We start from the raw sequence: 19,365 nt of genomic DNA on the forward strand, positions 1-19,365 counted from the left end.
TCTAGAAGAGAGTTGGATTGTGAAAGATAAAACATACCAGCAAAACAGGCATTTTAAGAGCTAATTTAGTTACAGTTTCTTGAGAAGATACAAAATTTGAGTATGGATCTATATACAAATCTGGATCTTGAACTTTCTTAAGTTTTGGCAAGTTTGGACTCGGGATTTTGCTGTGCTTGCATCTCAGACGACGACCTACAGCAGCGACACACGGAAACCTGACTGTGTTTGGGAGAGAAGCGAAGGCCCCGAAGTTAACATTCACCTTTAGTCTCTGCTAGCGCTGAAGTCAGCTTTCCGACAGGCCCTCAAACTTCACCAGCCACTCAAAACTCTACTTGATACCATTGACCTATTTCCCTTTTCCAAACTGTCAGATTTGAGGTGCAGATTTAACTCCTCTGTTTTAGCTGTAACTCAAATATCCCTCTACAGATGGATTCATTCCCCCAAACGGACGAGTTTTCCTGGTACAGTGAACTAACCAGGCTGTAAAGCCTTTTACGACACAGGACCGCCCAAGCCTAAGCTTTGAGCTAATTTGTTTCTCTCCTGTATTATCAAAGGCAAAGTCGCTGCAGCCTGTGTTCAGGGTTCACATGCAAAGCAGGGCTGATTTCCAGACGAGCAAAGGCATTTGCATCCTGAAGCAGATGATTTTTGTCGGGCTTCTCACTTCACCATTATCCCTTTGATCAACAGCAATGCAGGAACATGGAAAAATCGCACTAGACTGTTGAGGCAGTCTACACGCACCGTAGCTAACTTCACTGCAGCAATTTGTGTGGGCCAGGCACGAGGCACTATTTTTGCCACAAGGCACTAGAGCCTTGGACGCGGGAGGGGAGGGTCGCGCTTGGAGGTAAATGACCCCACGTAGATGAGGCAGCGAGCGCTCTGGAAGGCAGAAGCGATCGTCAAAATGATCTCAGCAACGGGAGGAGGCAGCAACAGGCAGCAACCGGGGTGGGGAAAGAAGAGCTGAACGGCAGCGGGACGGGATCCCTCTGCTGATCGGCAGCTCAGCCACTTGAAAACCAACCAGGTCTACCAACAGGTCGCGGAAGAGCTCAGAGGCGAAATGAACAAAACGGGAGCAAAAAACACCCCAGGGGAGGGGACAACGCACAGGTCAGGTGGGATACCCACGAGTGGAGACTGCCACTGGGAGAGAGAAGGTTTGTGAGGAGCAAAAGAGAAATGACAAAAGTAAATGAAAATATTTGCATATATTAATGCAAATGGAAAGCAAAATAATCACTAAAAATGACATATGGACACACGTTTTTCTAATAACTCCATCGCTGCTATCCTATAGCTCAGCGTCAGGACGTTTGGAGGCTAGAGGCAACATGATTAGCATATCTTTATTCTAAAATACACTACGCTCATTATGTTACAACTTATACACACACTGTCAACATAACTGCCTCCAACTTTTTCCCTAGTGAAAATCATTATTTGCTGTAGGTCCATAAAAACAGCTGGATGTTGCCAGATAAGACTTTATTAGAAATAAACCACAGTTTTGTGAAAAAAAAGAAAACGCTAGCACTCACACACTGAAGAAAGATGTTAAAATAAAAAGAGCATGGGAAACGTAGTCAAACAGATTTACAGAAAGAAGGAAAGTCTAGGACACTAAGCAGGAGTGAGGCTAAGCTGCTAACTAGCTTGTTGCAAGAGTATTTTACTTCTGTACATCTGGACTAGAAAACTGATTATGTTCAAAGAAGTGAGGCTTCTTGTCAGACCAACTAAAAAGTGGGAAAAAAACACAGGCAGAACGCAAATGCAGAGCAAAGGAATGTGCAAGAAACAACATAGTATTTCCCTCTTCCCAGGAAGCCGAAAGAAGGCTCGTCCATGGCACCAGGGTTTTGTGGAAGGATTGCTGCAAAATAGAAATTTCTTACATTATTATCCCTCTAAAAAGCCAGGATACTTAGTCATCTTTTCAACATTATTCTATACGGAAGCCTTCCCTGCCACGTAACGCCTCCTCCTGAAGGTTGTGCACACCAGACACGTTATGCTGCCTGTCATTCCCAGCTCTGAACATGAAGGAGATCATGGATTTCCAGTGTTTGTCTAAAAACACATGCAGAATAGAAACTCAGGAAGAAAGTTGGAAGGCATGAGCCTAAGCCTCCAGTCCACCATGCAATAAAACATTGCTGGTGACCTTTTTGCTGGACTTGGTTACAGTGAAACTCTACCCAATGGAGGGTAGCATTTTCCCTACATGCCTGCGCAAGAGGTGTGTTCGTTTTAGCACACTGCTGTTTAATACTTGTTGGCATGAAAGAATTCCCATTTTAAGGCTATTTCAAGATCTCTGAAAGACTTTAAAAGAACTTCTGAGAAGGCTATATTCAGCCTTCACAGATTGCTCTCTCTAGACACATGACAGTGCTTTTCCTTAAACTATGCTGTATTTTTGCAGAACTGTAGCTAATGTGCCTGGTAAATGAGCACTTCAATAACGGTAATTTATAAATGCCAGACTGCAGCATTCACAAAAATCCCACCAAACTGCTGCCCTGCATGGCCACTCCAGCCTCGCGCAGGGAGGGAGCCACGGTGATGAGGACAGAAGGATCTTTATACCCATGGCCCCTTTTCACCCCTCGGTGAAACCTCTGTCCTCTGATGCAACTGGGGACCTAGATGATAAGAGTCTTGTAGATTATGGGCAACATCTTCAACACAATCTGGAAGCAGAGGGAAGGCAGGTAAGACTGATTTTCTCTTTTTTATTTCAGTCTTGTCACAGTTTTCACAAACACATGAAAATTGTTGCTCTGGTACCTGAAGCTCATCTTCTGGAACAGATACAAATAAGGAGCTCAGTTTATGCTAGCGGAAAGACAGAAGACTGAGATCAGGACTGAATTTGAAGACAGCTGAGATAGATTCAAGGTTGCATTTCCAGAACATGAAAAACTTGGAGCCAGTCAGTCCATGGCTGACTGTGTTCAGCTGACACATTTCTGGATTCGAAGCAGAAAGCCCAACAAGAGGCTCGCACAGCCAAGTGGCTTCTACTGAAGGAGAGAGTCATGTAAATTCCTATGAACTCAAACTGCTCACTTCCAGTCTGCGGCCCCATTTGCCAAGAAAAAGCTTAAGAAATATAGCAGTTTTCAAGAGTGTGAGATTAACTGCACTCCTTTTGTGAAAGTTACGTCGTCAGGGTATCAGATAGCATCAGTAAACTGAACATGCGAAATTTAAACATAAATTGCTCCTTAGCGTGGCAAAATTAAAGTAACATCTGTGCTATTTTACTGTTGGCAAACCATATTCAAAAGCAACAATGAGACCTGAACAAGACCATGGCAGAAACAACCTCGTAGCGTCTTTATCATTCATGGTAATACAAAGGTAATACAGGCTGGAACTTGGCTTTTAATTCGAACCACTATTAACCATGCCCTAATTAACAGTGTTCCCAATGATGTATTCATTTATGCAAAATATCCACGTGAATCTGAGTTCCCACACATGCTTCAGTCCACTCCTCACTAAACAGCAAAGCCTTGCCTTTGACTGCAGCATGGGTAACAGCAGCGCAAAGCCCCTTCCGCTGTCAAGGGAGTGAAAGGAGGTGTATTTCTTTCGTCGAGTACCTCATGACTATTTAGAGTAACGCAGAAGCAGACTTTCATTCATCAGGAAATTCACTGAACACACCAACTCAACCAAGTAATACAAAAACGTCCATCAGATTGTAACAGCTTTCGGTAACAACTTTCCTGGGATAGGTTTGAACAAGGACATAAAGGGAAAAGCTCTGTATTTCTGTTGTCAACTGTTTAAGCCAAGCAGCTCCCTCACTGCATTTTCTTTCCATGGAAAGAATCAAAACCCAGTATAAATTCCCTCGCAAGCAACAGCAGAAAAGAAGACTAGGAAGATGATTCTCAACTCAAACAAGTTTACTTTACAATTTAATCTAATTATCTGTTATTTTAGCCATCTCATGAGGTTTGGAGAAAAGAATCCACTGTCTGTTTCCACCATTGGCTTTCTTTTTTTTCTCTTTTTTTCTGCTCCTCAGAGGATAATTAACTCACACATGTGTAAGTCAGGACTGTATTTTCATCACCCTTTCAAACCAGCCGCTGTGAACTCGGGCTGCTCAGCCCCACTAAAGGATCATTCAGTACTAATGTATGCATTTGTTGCCCATACGCAAACTTAATGGGTGCAAGGACTCTCTTGCCATTGCAGAGCAACGCATTCAATCAAAGGGAGGAAGAAGTATAAAGATCACAACAGGCAAGACACAGGGAGGGCACCCAGGCACCAGTCGCTGGAATTTTGCAAAACCTCCAGGGCCCTGCGAACCCTCCCTGCCATGTCACTTTATGAACTTTGCAGGAAAGAAGCTACGTAAAATCTCACTTACAGCTCGGTCACATCTTTGGGGATTCCTTTGGGCAAGACGCGCAGACCTTTGTTGCTGCAGCGCACCACCGAATCCACGCAGGTACACTGCGGGGGACAGGGTGGAGAAACCGAGCAGCTGCTCTCGTCGTTACCTGCAGAGGAGAGCACCTGAGGTTAGGGAAGGAAATCAGCTTTACAGCCCAGAGTGAGGCACTTCAGAGGTAATTGCTTACAAGGACCAAGCAGGGATATCCCCGAATCTATAGCAACCATTAGAGTATTTTAAATTAGCTCCCAATACTTCACATCTGCCTGATGATGCAGGTTCTTCAGGTAACAAGCAGCGTGTTGTACTTGGAGCACAAAAATTGGATAGCGATATTTTCAGAGAAATAATTTTATCCAAGTGGCATCTACTTCTGTATAATTTTACCAATGACAGTAAATCAGTTAGGTAAATCCCAAATCTCCACTCACCCTCCGGATGCACTAACTGAAATGGAGAACTTTACAGAATATTCCCCTTAAACCGACCTAGACAGACGACATTCACCATCTACTCTGCGCTACAAAGATTTTGTTTTAAATAAAGCTTTCGGCTGTTAATACTGTATTTTTAATGTCAGCCTGGCACTTCGCTTATCATTTGAATTGAAAAACTTCATTGTTTTTGAGGAGGATAACTAGGCAAACAACAAATTTCAAACTGCTGTTGATCCATCTGTGCACAGAGAAAAATATCAACAGTCTCCAAAAACGGATTCGCAGTTCCATGAACAGCAGATTAAATCCTGTAACCGAAGAACAATAGAGTTTGTGTGGAAGAAACCAAGTCCTTGAAGTTCAGAGCACTAAAGCATGGATTTTCCCCTAAAACAACAGGCTTTGCAACACATAAGGCAAATGTAGCATCAAGCTGCACGTGAAAGGAAAGCCTTAATGGTGCCTCCTCCGGGCGACGGTGCAAGGAAGCATGGCAATGCCTGTGGGTTCGGGCAGCCCCAGCAGCGAGGCACAGCATTGCCTCCAGGAGCACGCCACCACCCGTCCTCCATGGGCCCTCATTTTTTTTCAAACTGATGCAAGGACTAATTGAGACCGATCTGCTTCTTCCTCCTCTCTGCTGGATATACCCAAGAGCATTGGGATTAACAAAAAAGACTGGAACTCCTGCTACGAGAAAACAAAATCACCCATAAATGCACGGCTAGGGAACCATTTGTATTCAGAGTGATGAAGAAGCACAGGCAGCCTACAGAAGAACAGAGATGATTTTTTCCTTCTTCTGCCCAGCTGAACTTTACTACTGGAAACAAAATTCAAAGCCTTTCACAGACCTGCTGAAGAGGCAGGTTTCTCTAGCATATTTGATCTCCCCCTGTATTCTGTGTTGTACATCCTGCCACCAGCTACCTTTCATTCATTACGGCTGTCTGAGTGACTGTACAACACAGAAAGCTACTAAGTGTGGAATGTTATTTTGTTGACCAGGATCTTTTTTTTTTCATACTAAAAGCCAGTCATTTTTCAATGACTAAATGTGGGTCCCAAGAGCCCTGAGCCCGAGCCCCTGGGCCTGCTGCCAAGCTGCAGGCCTAGGACAGGATTTCTCTTCTGCGCTAAGTAGGAAGTTCTCACCGCTCTTACAGTCTCTTCAGAGGGACCACAACCTGCTGCAGCTCCAGCATATCGAGGCTTAACAGGCAACCGCAGCCTATGAGTCAGAGCAGCAGTGGATTCATCAGTTTTTCTTGTTACGATGATCTTCAAATTCAGCTTGATCACAAGAGAGAGGCACGGGTTTTGCACGGGTTTTGCCTGGAGAACGCAAGCCCTATCAAATGTTGCATCACTCATTCCTCAGGGTTTTCCGTCCTCCTTCCTAACGGATGAAATTTCTTTTGTTTGTTTGCTTTGTTGTTGCTGTTGTTTTTACTTCTATGGACATTGTAAAGAACTAAGCATTGCGTGTAGTATCTATTTTTTTTTTATTTCCCTATTTTTATCCCTGCTGTTGGTGAAATTGAGCAATTCCCAAAATCTAAAAGACTTTCCAAGCAAGAACCATTTCCGCTGGCTTCAAAGAATTTTAACTAGTGCTATGAATAAGAAAGTGGGAGGAAGGGCCAGGATTATACTAGGACTGTACAAAGCAGAGCATCTGTCTACCAGCATATATATAGGGCTAGGGACAGACTGGCAAAGTTGAAGGAAAAAAATTATTCTTATATTTAGGTGGAGATGGCAGAAATGCAGAAGCTGGAAATCACGAATGAAAATGAATTTCTGATAGGGAATGATGATCTTCAGCTCTGGATGGCTGTCTCCTTCGCCACTAAACTGAAATGTTCACTATGCAGCATTAATTGACAGGCAGAAAGGCCCTCACAGAGATGCCAACATTATCATAAATGCCAAATGTAATTGGATTTTCTTACCATCACAGGTGAAGTCCTGGGCATCCACATCTTGGATTGGAATATCCTTTAAGAAGAAAGGTTTCAAGCAGCGTGGATTTCCGCTGACAATTCTCTTCTTCCTCAGCCATTTTCCCAGCCAAGCCAAGTGGCAGTTACAGTTAAAGGAGTTAGCCAGCAAATTGCTGAAATGGAACAAGACATAATTGCATTGAACATGAACATACAGAAATATTTAAATAACTATGGAAAGACTCTGGGTTCCAAGCCCGGCCTCCTTCCTGCCATCTGTTTCAGTGAGATCCTGCTCTGTTCTACAGATTAGGCATTTTCTACACAGATTTTATATTGAGACTGGGGTTGTAATTATAATATACACACACACACACACACACATATATACACATACACGCATATGTATAAACCAAAGTACTTACTGCTCAAATTCCTTAATTAGACATAGCTATATCAGCACCAGGACTGTGTTTATGGTATATTTCCACTCAAGCTACAGTTCATACTCAAGTCTGAACTCACCTCACGCATACACCCAAATATGCATGACCTTAAGCGTGATTGCCTCAGGTAATGCCGTGGATAAAATTTAGTCCCGCTCTACCTGCGCACAGCCCGGCACATCCGGTTATATAAGTAAACCCACGCGTGGCCTCTGCCCAATGTCAGGGCCATATGAACCAGTGGTGGGTGGGAAGTTGCTCGATGCTTGAATTTGGGTTGTGTACAGAAATAGTAAGGATAGCACACTGTATGTGTATACAAATATACCTTCATATATATATATATATATATATATATATATATGTATATATTCTTTTGAAGCATGAGGCAGCACTTGAGCACTATGTAGGCTTCAGCCACTTCTCATCCCGCTTTCTAAGGTCAGTATATCCGCAGTGAAAAGCATACGACCTCCTGCCTGCCCTGTGAATATTGTGAAGCCTGCGTCAAATCTTGCTACAGCTCCGGAAATACCTTGCAAATGCAGCTGCAGCCTAGCTGCGGCACCGTGGGGTGCAGGACCCAAAGCAGCCATTCGCTAGCTTCCCTACGAGGGATGGATTCCTGGCCTAGCTTAGGCTAGCAGTTCTTAGAAAAGGAAAACCCTATTCAGCCTAGCATCAAACAGTGAAAACACAGAGGTTATAGCAATTTCTCAGTGGAACACCTGTAACACAGATAAAGTCACTACACAGAAAGTACTACTCATTTGTATTTCTTAATAGCTTATTATCCTTGGAATGAAGGGAGTGTAAGGTGACGTTTCTTGTAAGCAATCATCCTCCTAAGCTCACTAGAATTAGAGCTGACAGTCTTTGGGGAAAAAAAATGTGAATGGAGTCCTGCACCAAAGTGCCTACATATAATTGGTGTCTAAGATTTTCTTATGACTGAACTTCAGATGAAGGAAAGAGGCCGATGTTCCTGGTGAAAAGGAGACTGACTACCTTGTATATAAAGCCAGGAACAATCAATAGCCTCAGTCTTGGGTTGCCTCGTGGAAGAAAAACGAGCTGTCAGAGCCCTGCGTGTGGAAAATGAGGTATCCAAAGTAACGTTCATGGAATTCTCACATCATATGTGAATATGTCTGCGGGTTGTTTTTTTCTCTGGGAGAGAAAAAGGGATGATAATTAAATTCCTCTATAGTGCAGCATATCTTAAAGATGAAAACGTTTAAGGTCCTAAAAAAGCAGGTTCTGCTCACACGCACCTCAAGTGCAGGTGTTGTAGCTGAAGACCTTAGAAGTCTTCAATTGCAAGATACTTTTACAAACCTAAACCTGTACTCAAAAATCATGTTAGACTTTCAGCCAAGCAATTCCTTCAGAACGCAACTGCGCTGAAGACAAAAACATCTGGTGCAGCTGAGATGTGGCAGCAAGAAAACAAACCCAAACCAATTCCTAAATTCCACAGGTTCTAGGGCCAGCATCGCATACCCGCAATACGACTTACAGCTGCTCTCTGCATTGCAAAAAAGCACACCTCAATCACTGCAATAGCCTGGGGCTTCGGGTGTGTAATTACATGTGGGTCTAGCACAAACTATTGAACGTTACGTAGCTGCAAAATGCGGAGGGAGAAAACTCAGCATAATGTTTAATAATAGAAATAACTCAACCTGGTCATGTTGACTGGGATTGAATAGCAAGGCTAATTCACTGTGCAAAGGTCAGAAAATGGACAGGTTACAGAGGGGCTTTCACAGAACGTGCAGACAAGCTCTGAAAGCATCACTCCAAGTCTGGTTATATTCCTTCTGAATTGTTTTCCATTTCCTTTAATCCATAATGGGACCACATGCAGGATGCCTTGTATTTTCCATACTGACATACTTTGGCATGAATAGAGGGTTTAAATGAAGTGCTTAAACCTCCAAAGCTAAGTGAACCAACACTTCAAAGACCATTTGTTCCACTGACGGAAGAGAGTGAGATCTTATTCACAGAACAACTTCCATGACACAAACCCTTAGAACGAAATAAGCCACAACTGGACACAAACAGCAGGTGTATATAATCAGGTTTCTGAATAACCCACAGCTCCGAATGTAACATTTTGTGCATCCAGAGCATCTTATCAGGACATATCAAAAACCTTCAGAAACATTCATGTGTTCAAACTACAAAATGCTCCCATCAAAACAGAAATTACACCCATTCTACATAGGTTACTTTGACTTAATGCATTACTGCACATTAGCTGAGCACCAGCAACTATCCACAAACCCTCATTTATTTCTTGCCAAACACAGGCTAACATACAGCCTAAAATTTCCTAAATTCTTGCACTAGAACTTGGATTATGCTTCGCATGCAAAGTAAAGAAATACATTTCTACACACAAAATGAATAAGCAGAGAAACAAATCTATTGCTTTGAAATGAAAATAACTCTGGGAACAAAGGACAAATTTATCTTGCCACACACTACACGTACCCTCTTGTCACTTCAGCGCCACCTAAATTCTCTTTGTCCAGCTGCTTTGAGCAGCAATTTTTTGCTTTAATATAGTATGAAGCCAACACATCTGCCCACATACATGCTCTTTCCATGGCAGATTTTGATGGAACTCTTGGAAAAAAACATAGAGTCAAGGATGTCAAATGTGTCACACTGGGCAAGAGCTTCCCTAATTCACATGACAAGCAACTGAAAGTTTGGAGAGGCCAATGAGTTGCAAAAGCTTTATCTTTGAACGTAGCTATTCAAATAAAGTTCTCAAATCACAAACAGTAATGCTGGATAGTCAAAGTGCCATAAAAATTAGTAATTAGTAATCAGACTTCCTACACCTAAAATAATGATTTAACCCCCTTACAAAGAAACAGAGCAATCGAGCTTTTAGCAAAGATGTCTTAGTAACACTAAATTCATAAGTATTTCATCAAGGACATAGCAATATTTTAAAAATCAAGGATAAACAGAACTCTTGAGGAAAGAAATACACATATCCAACTACAAGTATCTCCTAAAATTTGCAAAGAAGCCATAGGATATTAAATATTTAAATGAATTCTGCTGACCTGTTAGACAAACATCCTGAAACGCATCTGGATATTGTAGAAATTAGGCTGGAAATATATCCTGGAATTTAAGTTAAGTTTATACTAGAATAGTTACATGTTTAATTCATGGAAAACCAGTTCTGCTTGCAAACATGCCCACCTTGCTGTGTAAGGACTGAAAGACATGACTGAACAATGTGCGTGCTGAAGTGCAAGTATACTCAAAACCAGTATGCCAAATATCTAATTTAACTAGTAACAAATAAAAAAAAAAAGCTATTTTTTGTAATACTTTACAAAATAGATGTTCTGCCCCTACTGAACTCTATTATTTAGCAGTGGATGTTGTCTGCCTGGACTTCAGCAAGGCTTTGGACACTGTCTCCCATCACATCCTCATAGGCAAGCTCAGGAAGTGCTGGCTGGGTGAGCGGACGGTGAGGTGGATTGAGAGCTGGCTGAATGGCAGGGCTCCGAGGGTTGCGGTCAGTGGCACAGAGTCTAGTTGGAGGCCTGTAGCTAGCGGTGTCCCCCAGGGGTCAGTACTGGGTCCGGTCTTGTTTAACTTATTCATCAGTGACTTGGATGAAGGGACAGAGTGCCCCCTCTGCAAGTCTGCTGATGATGCAAAGCTGGGAGGAGTGGCTGATACCCCAGAGGGCTGTGCTGCCATTCAGAGGGACCTCAACAGGCTGGAGAGATGGGCTGAGAGGAACCTCCTGAGGTTCAACTAAGGCAAGTGCAGGGTCCTGCACCGGGGGAAGAATAAGCCCAGGCACCAGGACACGCTGGGGGCTGACCTGCTGGAGAGAAGGACCTGGGAGTCCTGGGGGACAACAAGTTGACCATGAGCCAGCAACGTGCCCTGGCGGCCAAGAAGGCCAACGGTATCCTGGGGTGCGTTAGCTAGAGTGTTGCTAGGAGGTTGAGGGAGGTGATCCTCCCCCTCTACTCAGCCCTGGTGTGGCTGCATCTGGAGTACCGGGTCCAGTTCTGGGCTCCCCAGGACAAGAGAGACACGGAGCTCCTGGAGAGAGTCCAGCAAAGGGCTACTAAGACGATGGAGGGACTGGAGCATCTCTCGGACGAGGAGAGGCTGAGGGAGCGGGGCCTGTTCAGCCTGGGGAAGAGGAGGCTCAGGGGGAATCCGATCAATGTGGAGAAGTCTCTGAAGGGAGGGTGTGAAGAGGATGAGGCCAGTCTCTTCTCCGTGGTGCCCAGCAACAGGACGAGAGGCAACAGGCAGAAACTGCACCACAGGCAGTTCTGTCTGAACACGAGGAAAAACTTCTTTCCTGTGAGGGTGACAGAGCACTGGAGCAGGTTGCCCAGAGAGGTTGTGGAGTCTCCTTCCCCGGAGATACTCAAAAGCTGTCTGCACATGGTCCTGGGCAACGTGCTCTAGGTGACCCTGCTGGAGGAGGTGGGTTGGACAGGATGATCTCTAAAGGTCTCTTCCAACCTCAACCATTCTGTGATTCTGTGATTATAGTCTTGGCACTATTTTCAGAGCTGTCCATGCTTTGATAATACCAAGGAGGATGACTCTCAAAGAGCAATAATAAAAGGAGTAATATTTTCTAAAATTCTAAAAATATGCCAAGATAAAAATTGAAATAAATGTTAAACTTTGTATGAATATGTGGCTGATATTAATAGATGCAAAAATGAGTTATTACAAAAAACTGATGAACTCACAAAGTGTGGGTTGAACATGAAAAATGTACTATACCCTTTCAGTAGTGTCGTTGTTTCATATTACCACCTGCAATGGAGTGCTGTTAGGAAAATAATACTTCTGCATTTTGCATTTATATCTGAAATATCATTTTGGCCTTGAACCATGGTCTAAATAAGTCAATAGCACTCCTTTTCGTGACTTTATCGGATGCTGGATCAAACACAGTGAAAAAGTGTCAAAGGAGAAGTTTTCTCATCAGGGCACAGCTGGGAACCTGCCATGACCAACACGATTATAATAGTCAGTGCCAGAGCAATGCAGCCTAATTATCAGCAGCTTTAACTGCTACTGCTAGAAACTGTGATTTCCTTTATCTGCAGCTGAAGGGTATACAAGGAAGAAAATTGGCTGTCTTCTAACAAAACATAACAGACATTTCAGTGCAAACAGGGTAAGGACTTTAATGCAGAGAGTCACAGCAGCGGAGGGATCCATGGAAGGAAACACAGAGCCCACGGTGCAAGAAGCAGGCAGGCAGGCCCGCAGGCACGGCTTGCAACACAGGGAGGACGAGCTCTCGGCCAGTACCGCTTGATTTGACTTGTGACTTGAAAATGGTCAATAAAAATAATCTGCTTGTGTTTGTCTCTGTCCATAAGCTTCAAGGGCCTTTTGGGGCTAGGAAAAAGAAATGGAAGGACCCAGAATGGAAGTCTGGGTTCTTTATGCGGCACTGAGCTAATGCCAGAATAAGAACTGATTTGCTGCTGAAAAGTTATTAACAACAAAACAAAAGCAACAAAAGGAGCAACAACACAGCTGAGACTCGGCACTTCCATCTTCCTCAAAGCCTTTAAAAACGGACACCGCAAGTAAAACATGATGGACTCTACTTTCAAAACCAGAAATGCGATAGCACCAGAAGTTTGTTTAGATTGGACAATTAGGATGTGTTTTCAGGGCAGTGTGAATAGAATGAAGCCGACAGCTTCCATTAACAGCTCCATCAGGCTTCCCTTTCACAGCTGGAAACAAAGACCAGACTTTCTCTCCATATTTATCAGTCTCTACTTTATTAAAATAGACACACTATGGAAAATGAAAAATATTTTCAAAAAGCAAGGGAAATACTTCAGAGATATGTTGAGAAATAGAAGACAATTAGCAGAAAAGCTTAGGCTGGTATCTTCAAATTGATGTTCACTATGACTGGACTGCCTTGTTGTCTTTTTTTTTTTTTTAAATGGCTAGCAAACGTTATAGATTTCTTCTGATATTTAAATAATTTAAATGAAATCCAGGAAAGTTTTTCTGCCAAAACTAGACTCTAACTGAAACTAAGGCAGCTTCAGAGAGCTAAAATGCATGATTAGCTATGCATTTGTGAACCTGCAGAGGTTGTTTTATGTGAACTACTGCGCTTTGCACTGGGCTACGACAGAGTAAGCAGTCATCTTGCCTGAGGCTGGCAACGTCCGAGCTTTTTCAGTCGTTCCGTTCAAATGTTTTTCTGAATCACACCTTGAATCCTTCAAAACTGCAGTTTCAGTAGGATGGGTTCTTTCTTTCTCTGAGATGAATTTAGGTTTTCCACATATGAATAATTAAATATTTTGATTTTGAAACTCAAACACTGTTTTCTCAAAAGGAGAGCATGGAATAATGGTATCACGACACATTTGAACCACAGAAAGATAACTTACATCGTAGACAAAGAGACTAGTGTGCTGAAGGCTCCAGGGGTGATGGTGCTGATGTGGTTGTCATACAGAGAAAGCAGCCTCACTGAGCTCAGGCCTGCAAAGGTGTCGTTGTTTATACAGCTGAGAGAGTTGCTCCTTAGCATCCTGCAAGGATTAAAACAAGCAATTAAAAATTTTCAGGAGGGGATATAATTTCAAGAGAGGAGGTGCTGACTGCTGCTTCTAGGGCATCAACAGATGCTAGGCAAGCACTGGATTCTGTACTGACTGCTGAAGTACAACATGGCTAAAGGAAGACTAGACTCATGTAAACGTTGAATGAATTCACGAAATCATCAATTTAAAACCCATTTGTTCCACACAACATTAGAGGCCGATGGGAATTCTAGATGTGAAATTCGTATGTAAGCAAAATTACAACTAATGACAAACTTGTAGTAAACACTCAAGTGCTTTAACTTAGTAGGCATCTGAGAGCAACCTAAGTATTTCAGAGACCGTTTGATAGCGATTGCCAGAAATGTGTGACCATAACAATACTAATTGCATTACTTCTCTTCCTATCATGTATGTTTTTTGTAAACCACACTGCAATTGTAAGGAAGAAAACAGCATCCCTAGTAAAAGTCAAGGAATAGCTTAGGAAACATTTCCAAACCAAAAGCAAGCTCTGAAATCTCATTAAAATAATTAATTGACAAGAGAGAAAGCAGGAACCATCCTCTAAAACGCTCTTTGCTCAGTGCTTGTACCAGATGGATCAGCGCCGTGTTTTGGAAGATACATCTCTCCGAGTTGTTATGGTAACAATGAACTCGACGATAAAGCCTAAATAGTCTGTAAGACTACAGTATCTTGTTTCTCTTCACAGCAAAAAAGGCTCACGAGTCATTTGTTACACTTTCAGGCCAATCAACGTCTGGAGCTGTGAACATCACTACACAGTTGTGACATCCTACTTAAGCGAAATATTATTCAGTAATTAAAGCCTATCGCCAGAAGTCCACAAACTATCTAAAGCTCTTGCTGCTGTTGCAGTGAACTGATCCTCTAAACTGAGGAGGGTTAATTCCTTGGTATCAAACTCAGGCAGTGAACAATGAATTCAGACTCCTCTAGAAGTCTGGAGGAAACTCACTTTGTAATCACAGACACTTGTTGTTAAAGACCTGGATATAATGCTTTTTATACGTTAATGTTCTCTAAAACAGTTATCATGGCCACCACTGTCTCAGTAGTTCTGGTGTCATAACAGTGGTGGTGGCACCAGGTCAAAAAAGAATTGCAGGGCACAGACATAAACCTTACGCACAGGCACTAAGCTGGTGGAAAGCCAGGTCTAGACCACAAGCTCTAAAGGGCACAAGGTAGTAAATAAGGGAGGTAAGGCCCTTACCGGCTTTGGTCACTTTTGGAAATTCACAGACAGAAGCGGTAGGAAACGTTTTCTCAATTCCACGCGTAAAGTATTAGCCAGGAGCTCTGCAAGATGGGAAGACTGGATGCCAATCCATCTTTCACAGTGATTTATTACACCTCAGGAAACATCCAGTCTTTTAAAAATTGGACCGTGATACTGTCAATGTGACCTCTTTGTAAAAGGCCAGAATTTTTATGCTCAAAGGTGATTAATGGATAGAAATGCATGTCCCTCAAGCCGAAACCTTTGGATTTATACTGCAGTACACCATGCGCCGCGTGCCCTTCCTGAAGGAAAACTTATACTTTCGAATCCTCATTTCATGCTGCGTATATTTAGACTGCTTTATCAGCTAGGGGGAAATGTAGGTCAGGTCAGCAGGATAGCTTGAATGTTAAGTATCTTTTTACTAAAAAATGCTGAATTTTGTTTAGGAGCACTGCCACAGGCTGCTTTATGGCATGAAAATTAATTTAGTATCTACGGACAGTGTTTTAAATTCCCTTGTACAATGCATACATTAAATCAAAGAACAGATGGCTGTAACCACAGAAAAATAATGTGAAAGGAACAGCAAAAGAAAAGTTCTCTATTTTTCATTACAGGCCAAAGTCTTCCAAGCGAAGGTTGGATTTCATTTTGTACTCGAGTAAGGACTGAAAGAATTGTGCTATGATACTTTGCAACATAAGAAGCATTTGCTGCTAATGAATAAACGGAAGGTTTTAAATTGTCTTTGGCATCCTCGAGCCTATTTACTGAGAGCAGCCACCTAATCAAGTGCTTGCTTTCTACAGCAGCAAGACTGTGCAAGAGCAAATATTTTTCAGGCACAGACCATGCAGATCATCTGGCACGCGTCTTTGCTTCACCTGAAGCCCAGTCCCTGATTGCTCCTCAGGATGGGGCAGAGAGGGCTGGAATAAATGCCACCTTGAAATCCTGCCTGGCCTTATATTTCCATGCATTCGGGATACTTTGTGCCAAAGTAATTTTTTAAAAGGAAAAGAAGTTAGTGTTTTGTTCTTATCTGTTTATGTATGAGTGTTAGTTTTCAAAAGCAAATTACAAATTGGGCTAAGCGCAAACGAAATACCTAACTGATTTCTTACGCTTTTGTGCTCTGCGTCTCCTACGTGCTCTCTCCAACCCTAACCACAGTAATACTGCACGTAAGCATAATTTTATGGTACTCTCTATGGGCAAGGAGTGTGCTGTGGCTAGTCCAAAACCAGGCATGTGCTAACTGGCTGCTACATCTGTGCAGCCTGAGTGGCCTTTTGCCAGCAGGGACTGACTTGGTTTGGGTAAGCCCACCTTAAAGTGGCTTAGCTCTACCTGCCTTTTGGTGGCAGCAATACCTTGAGTCTTTCTTCTCTTCTAATTGCCAATTTCATATTGCTTGCAGGATCTCAAAAATCTTCTAGGCTCCTATCCTCCTCCAAGGTTTGGTTTAAGCAGGCCAATAATTTTAATTTGGGGAGGAAAGGGGAGTGTAGGGTTGGACTACTTAGACCGGCATACATCTTCCTACATGCCTGTTCTTCTATAGGAAATAATAAAATAATAAAAGCATTAAATGATTAAAACGATCTAAATTTGGCACATCAAGTTCACCATCAAGTTGCACCTGCAACTCTTGGAAATCTGTTTTTTCACAGAAATAGCAGGTAAATCTCAAACCTGCCCAGCACTATAAATATATGGATAGTGACACAAGACTCTGCCTTGGGGTCTAATAACAGAGATTTTAGCAGGCACTGCTGACCTTGAGCACTCCAGCTCAAGTTAGAGAGGACCAGAGAAAGGCAAGTCTTTGCACTTACAACGTCTTCAGCCCTGTGAGGCCTCTAAACATTCGTCCATGCACTGATTCCAGTTGATTCTCTGTCAAAATCAGTTCCTGCACTCCTGAAGCCCCATCAAATGTGCCTTCTCGGATCTCCTTGATCTTATTGTTGCTCAGATTTCTGGAAGGAGAAACCAGACATAACAAGAAAAGGATTACTGCCTTACTCCAAACACGCATCATCGCAATGGAAGGAGACAGTAAGGAAGGATACCTGCCTTTAAGGGATCATCTAGAGAGATGAGCGCTCAGCAAGGACAGCACACAGAGGCTCAAACGTAAACCTACTCAACTTCCAAACAGTTCCCCTTCACGCATCATCAGAAGCACACTTACACCACATATATCTGGAATATTCAGATTAGTGGAATTGCAGCCTCGTATACCTGGTCTCACCCTGGCTTACAAGAGCCTCAGGGCTCCCAGAACTGGAGTTTTATAACACCTGATCCACAGCCAGGAAGCTATAGACCCTGCCAGCAACTGGGTGCTCGTTTTGCAGCAAAAAATTACTTAATGGTCGCTACCATTGAAATATGGACCAGACACTGATATATGGACTGTGTTTATTTAGTGTACAAGGACCTTTACTGTTTTAAAACTCAGCACTGGAGTAACATACAAAGCTGTGTGGCATAGACCTGATGCAAATTATAACATGTGCACTCACAAACTCCCAGACACTTAGATTTAACCCCATCACTCAAAATGAAGTGAGTATCACTTAATTCTCAACCACATCTACAGCAACATACAGCCTCATTTTCCAAATATTTACTCTGCATACCTAGTCTCAAGATGTTTGCTTATAGATCAGCATCGGAGAATGGTGAAAAACCCAGTGAAGAGAAAACTTCTGAATGACAAAATGCGTAAAAATAAATGACTTTTAATTATTTAAAAAGTATACAGAAGGCCTAAAGTGCTTTAAAACCTTGGGTCTCAGCCCTTCAAGCATTTACCATGATGCCCTGCCTAGATTATAATGAATAATCCTATTTGCTTAGGCTTATGACAGGAAACACTATTTTTGTTTTATTATCTACATTAAAAAAGAGAAAGCAAAAGATATTCTCCTGCTCCAAAGACAACACCAAATTCCAACACTATTACTCATGCTGAATGGCACCTTATTCCAGAAATGATCCCACTACACATGCAGCATGAGCGATGGTTTCAAAATCCAACTCCAGGTGATATAAACCAAACGACAAAGAATCAGATTAGCGCCTGGGCTACTCTGCTTAGAAGAGCAGGCAATTTTGTTGGCATAGAAGTTGACAGAAGACATGGCAACAGGACAACCTGGCCTCAGACACACATGCTGTGGGCCTTGCTCTTTGCATAAGTCATCACTTAATAAAAAAAAACAAAGGTATGGAGGTATGTTTCATGTGGGAAACCTGAGTAGGCTGGTTTATGTCTGCTGAGCAACTGTCAGATACTGGCCATACGGCATGTGACCCATCACCTCTTGTGCATTCTGTGATCAGAAGGATGCCAGCAATCGGCCAAAAATGAAAGAAAAGCGTATATAAATACTTACACGCAGGTTTTGCCTTCCAGAAGTTTTGTGCTTTGTGCTAACACTCACGCGTAGAGTCTATGTTCAGTGTCAAAGCAAGCCTAGCAAGGATATTCTGACACATGTATTTAATTTTCTGGCTCAATTATTGTCTACTGGAAATGTTTATAGCTTAGCATCTCTTTTAAATCTTCACAAAAATAATTACTCCCAATGATTCCTTTCCTGGTAAAGATCATCCTGTGATGCATCTTTGAACAAAAATAAATGAATAAATAAGCAAACGTTTGTGATAGGAAGGAAAAATGAGTTACTACAATACACAAAGTCTTTGATCTTCAATTCACAGCTTGTAAACTGACCTATGCTTGCCGTTCAGAACTTTTGTTAGTTTTAACTATCTATCTGAAGGATATTTAGACACATATATTAAGAAATGGGTGCAATCTTAACGGACGATTAGAAATTCAAGATGGAAAAAGTGTCTAGTGGGGAGGAAGGCTGGCCACAAACTGCAGAGGAATTGACTCCTTTATATAGTCCAAACTCTCTGAATTTTCACTGAGGCCCAAGAACTTCTGTAGATAGGCAACTTCTTTCATTTCACTCAGTAACGCCTGATCATTTCAACAACATAACATTATCCAAAAATATGCTAATAGTTTCACAAGAACCCAATTACATATATTTTTTCCGTGAAAAAGATCTGAAAATCTGGTTTTAAATGTTATGGTGAAAACAAAATTGTAAGACAGAGAAAAGACAAGCTTCACAATAATAAATAAGCAAAGGAGACACTGCTCTGCAATCCCGGTAGGCTCATCAACAAAGCAGACGTTCTGCCAA

At 42.3% G+C, this 19,365-nt stretch overlaps 1 protein-coding gene across 4 annotated transcripts in view; it reads right to left on the bottom strand.

Annotated features, from left to right (window-relative positions):
* Nucleotides 1-19,365, bottom strand: part of SLIT3 (slit guidance ligand 3) — a 617,690-nt gene that overhangs the window by 92,629 nt on the left and 505,696 nt on the right. For all 4 annotated transcript variants that reach the window (XR_011144002.1, XM_068960054.1, XM_068960053.1 and 1 more), the window contains 4 exons: nucleotides 16,972-17,115; nucleotides 13,726-13,869; nucleotides 6,834-6,997; nucleotides 4,415-4,547 (listed from right to left, as the gene is read on the bottom strand). Coding sequence is in view for 3 of the 4 variants with exons in the window: in XM_068960054.1 (XP_068816155.1) it covers nucleotides 4,415-4,547; nucleotides 6,834-6,997; nucleotides 13,726-13,869; nucleotides 16,972-17,115 (585 nt within the window). In the remaining variant the exon portion in view is untranslated. The remainder of the gene's footprint in view (nucleotides 1-4,414; nucleotides 4,548-6,833; nucleotides 6,998-13,725; nucleotides 13,870-16,971; nucleotides 17,116-19,365) is intronic.

The sequence above is a fragment of the Struthio camelus genome, chromosome 13 (genome assembly GCF_040807025.1).
Source record: "Struthio camelus isolate bStrCam1 chromosome 13, bStrCam1.hap1, whole genome shotgun sequence".
Classification (NCBI taxonomy): Eukaryota; Metazoa; Chordata; class Aves; order Struthioniformes; family Struthionidae; genus Struthio; species Struthio camelus.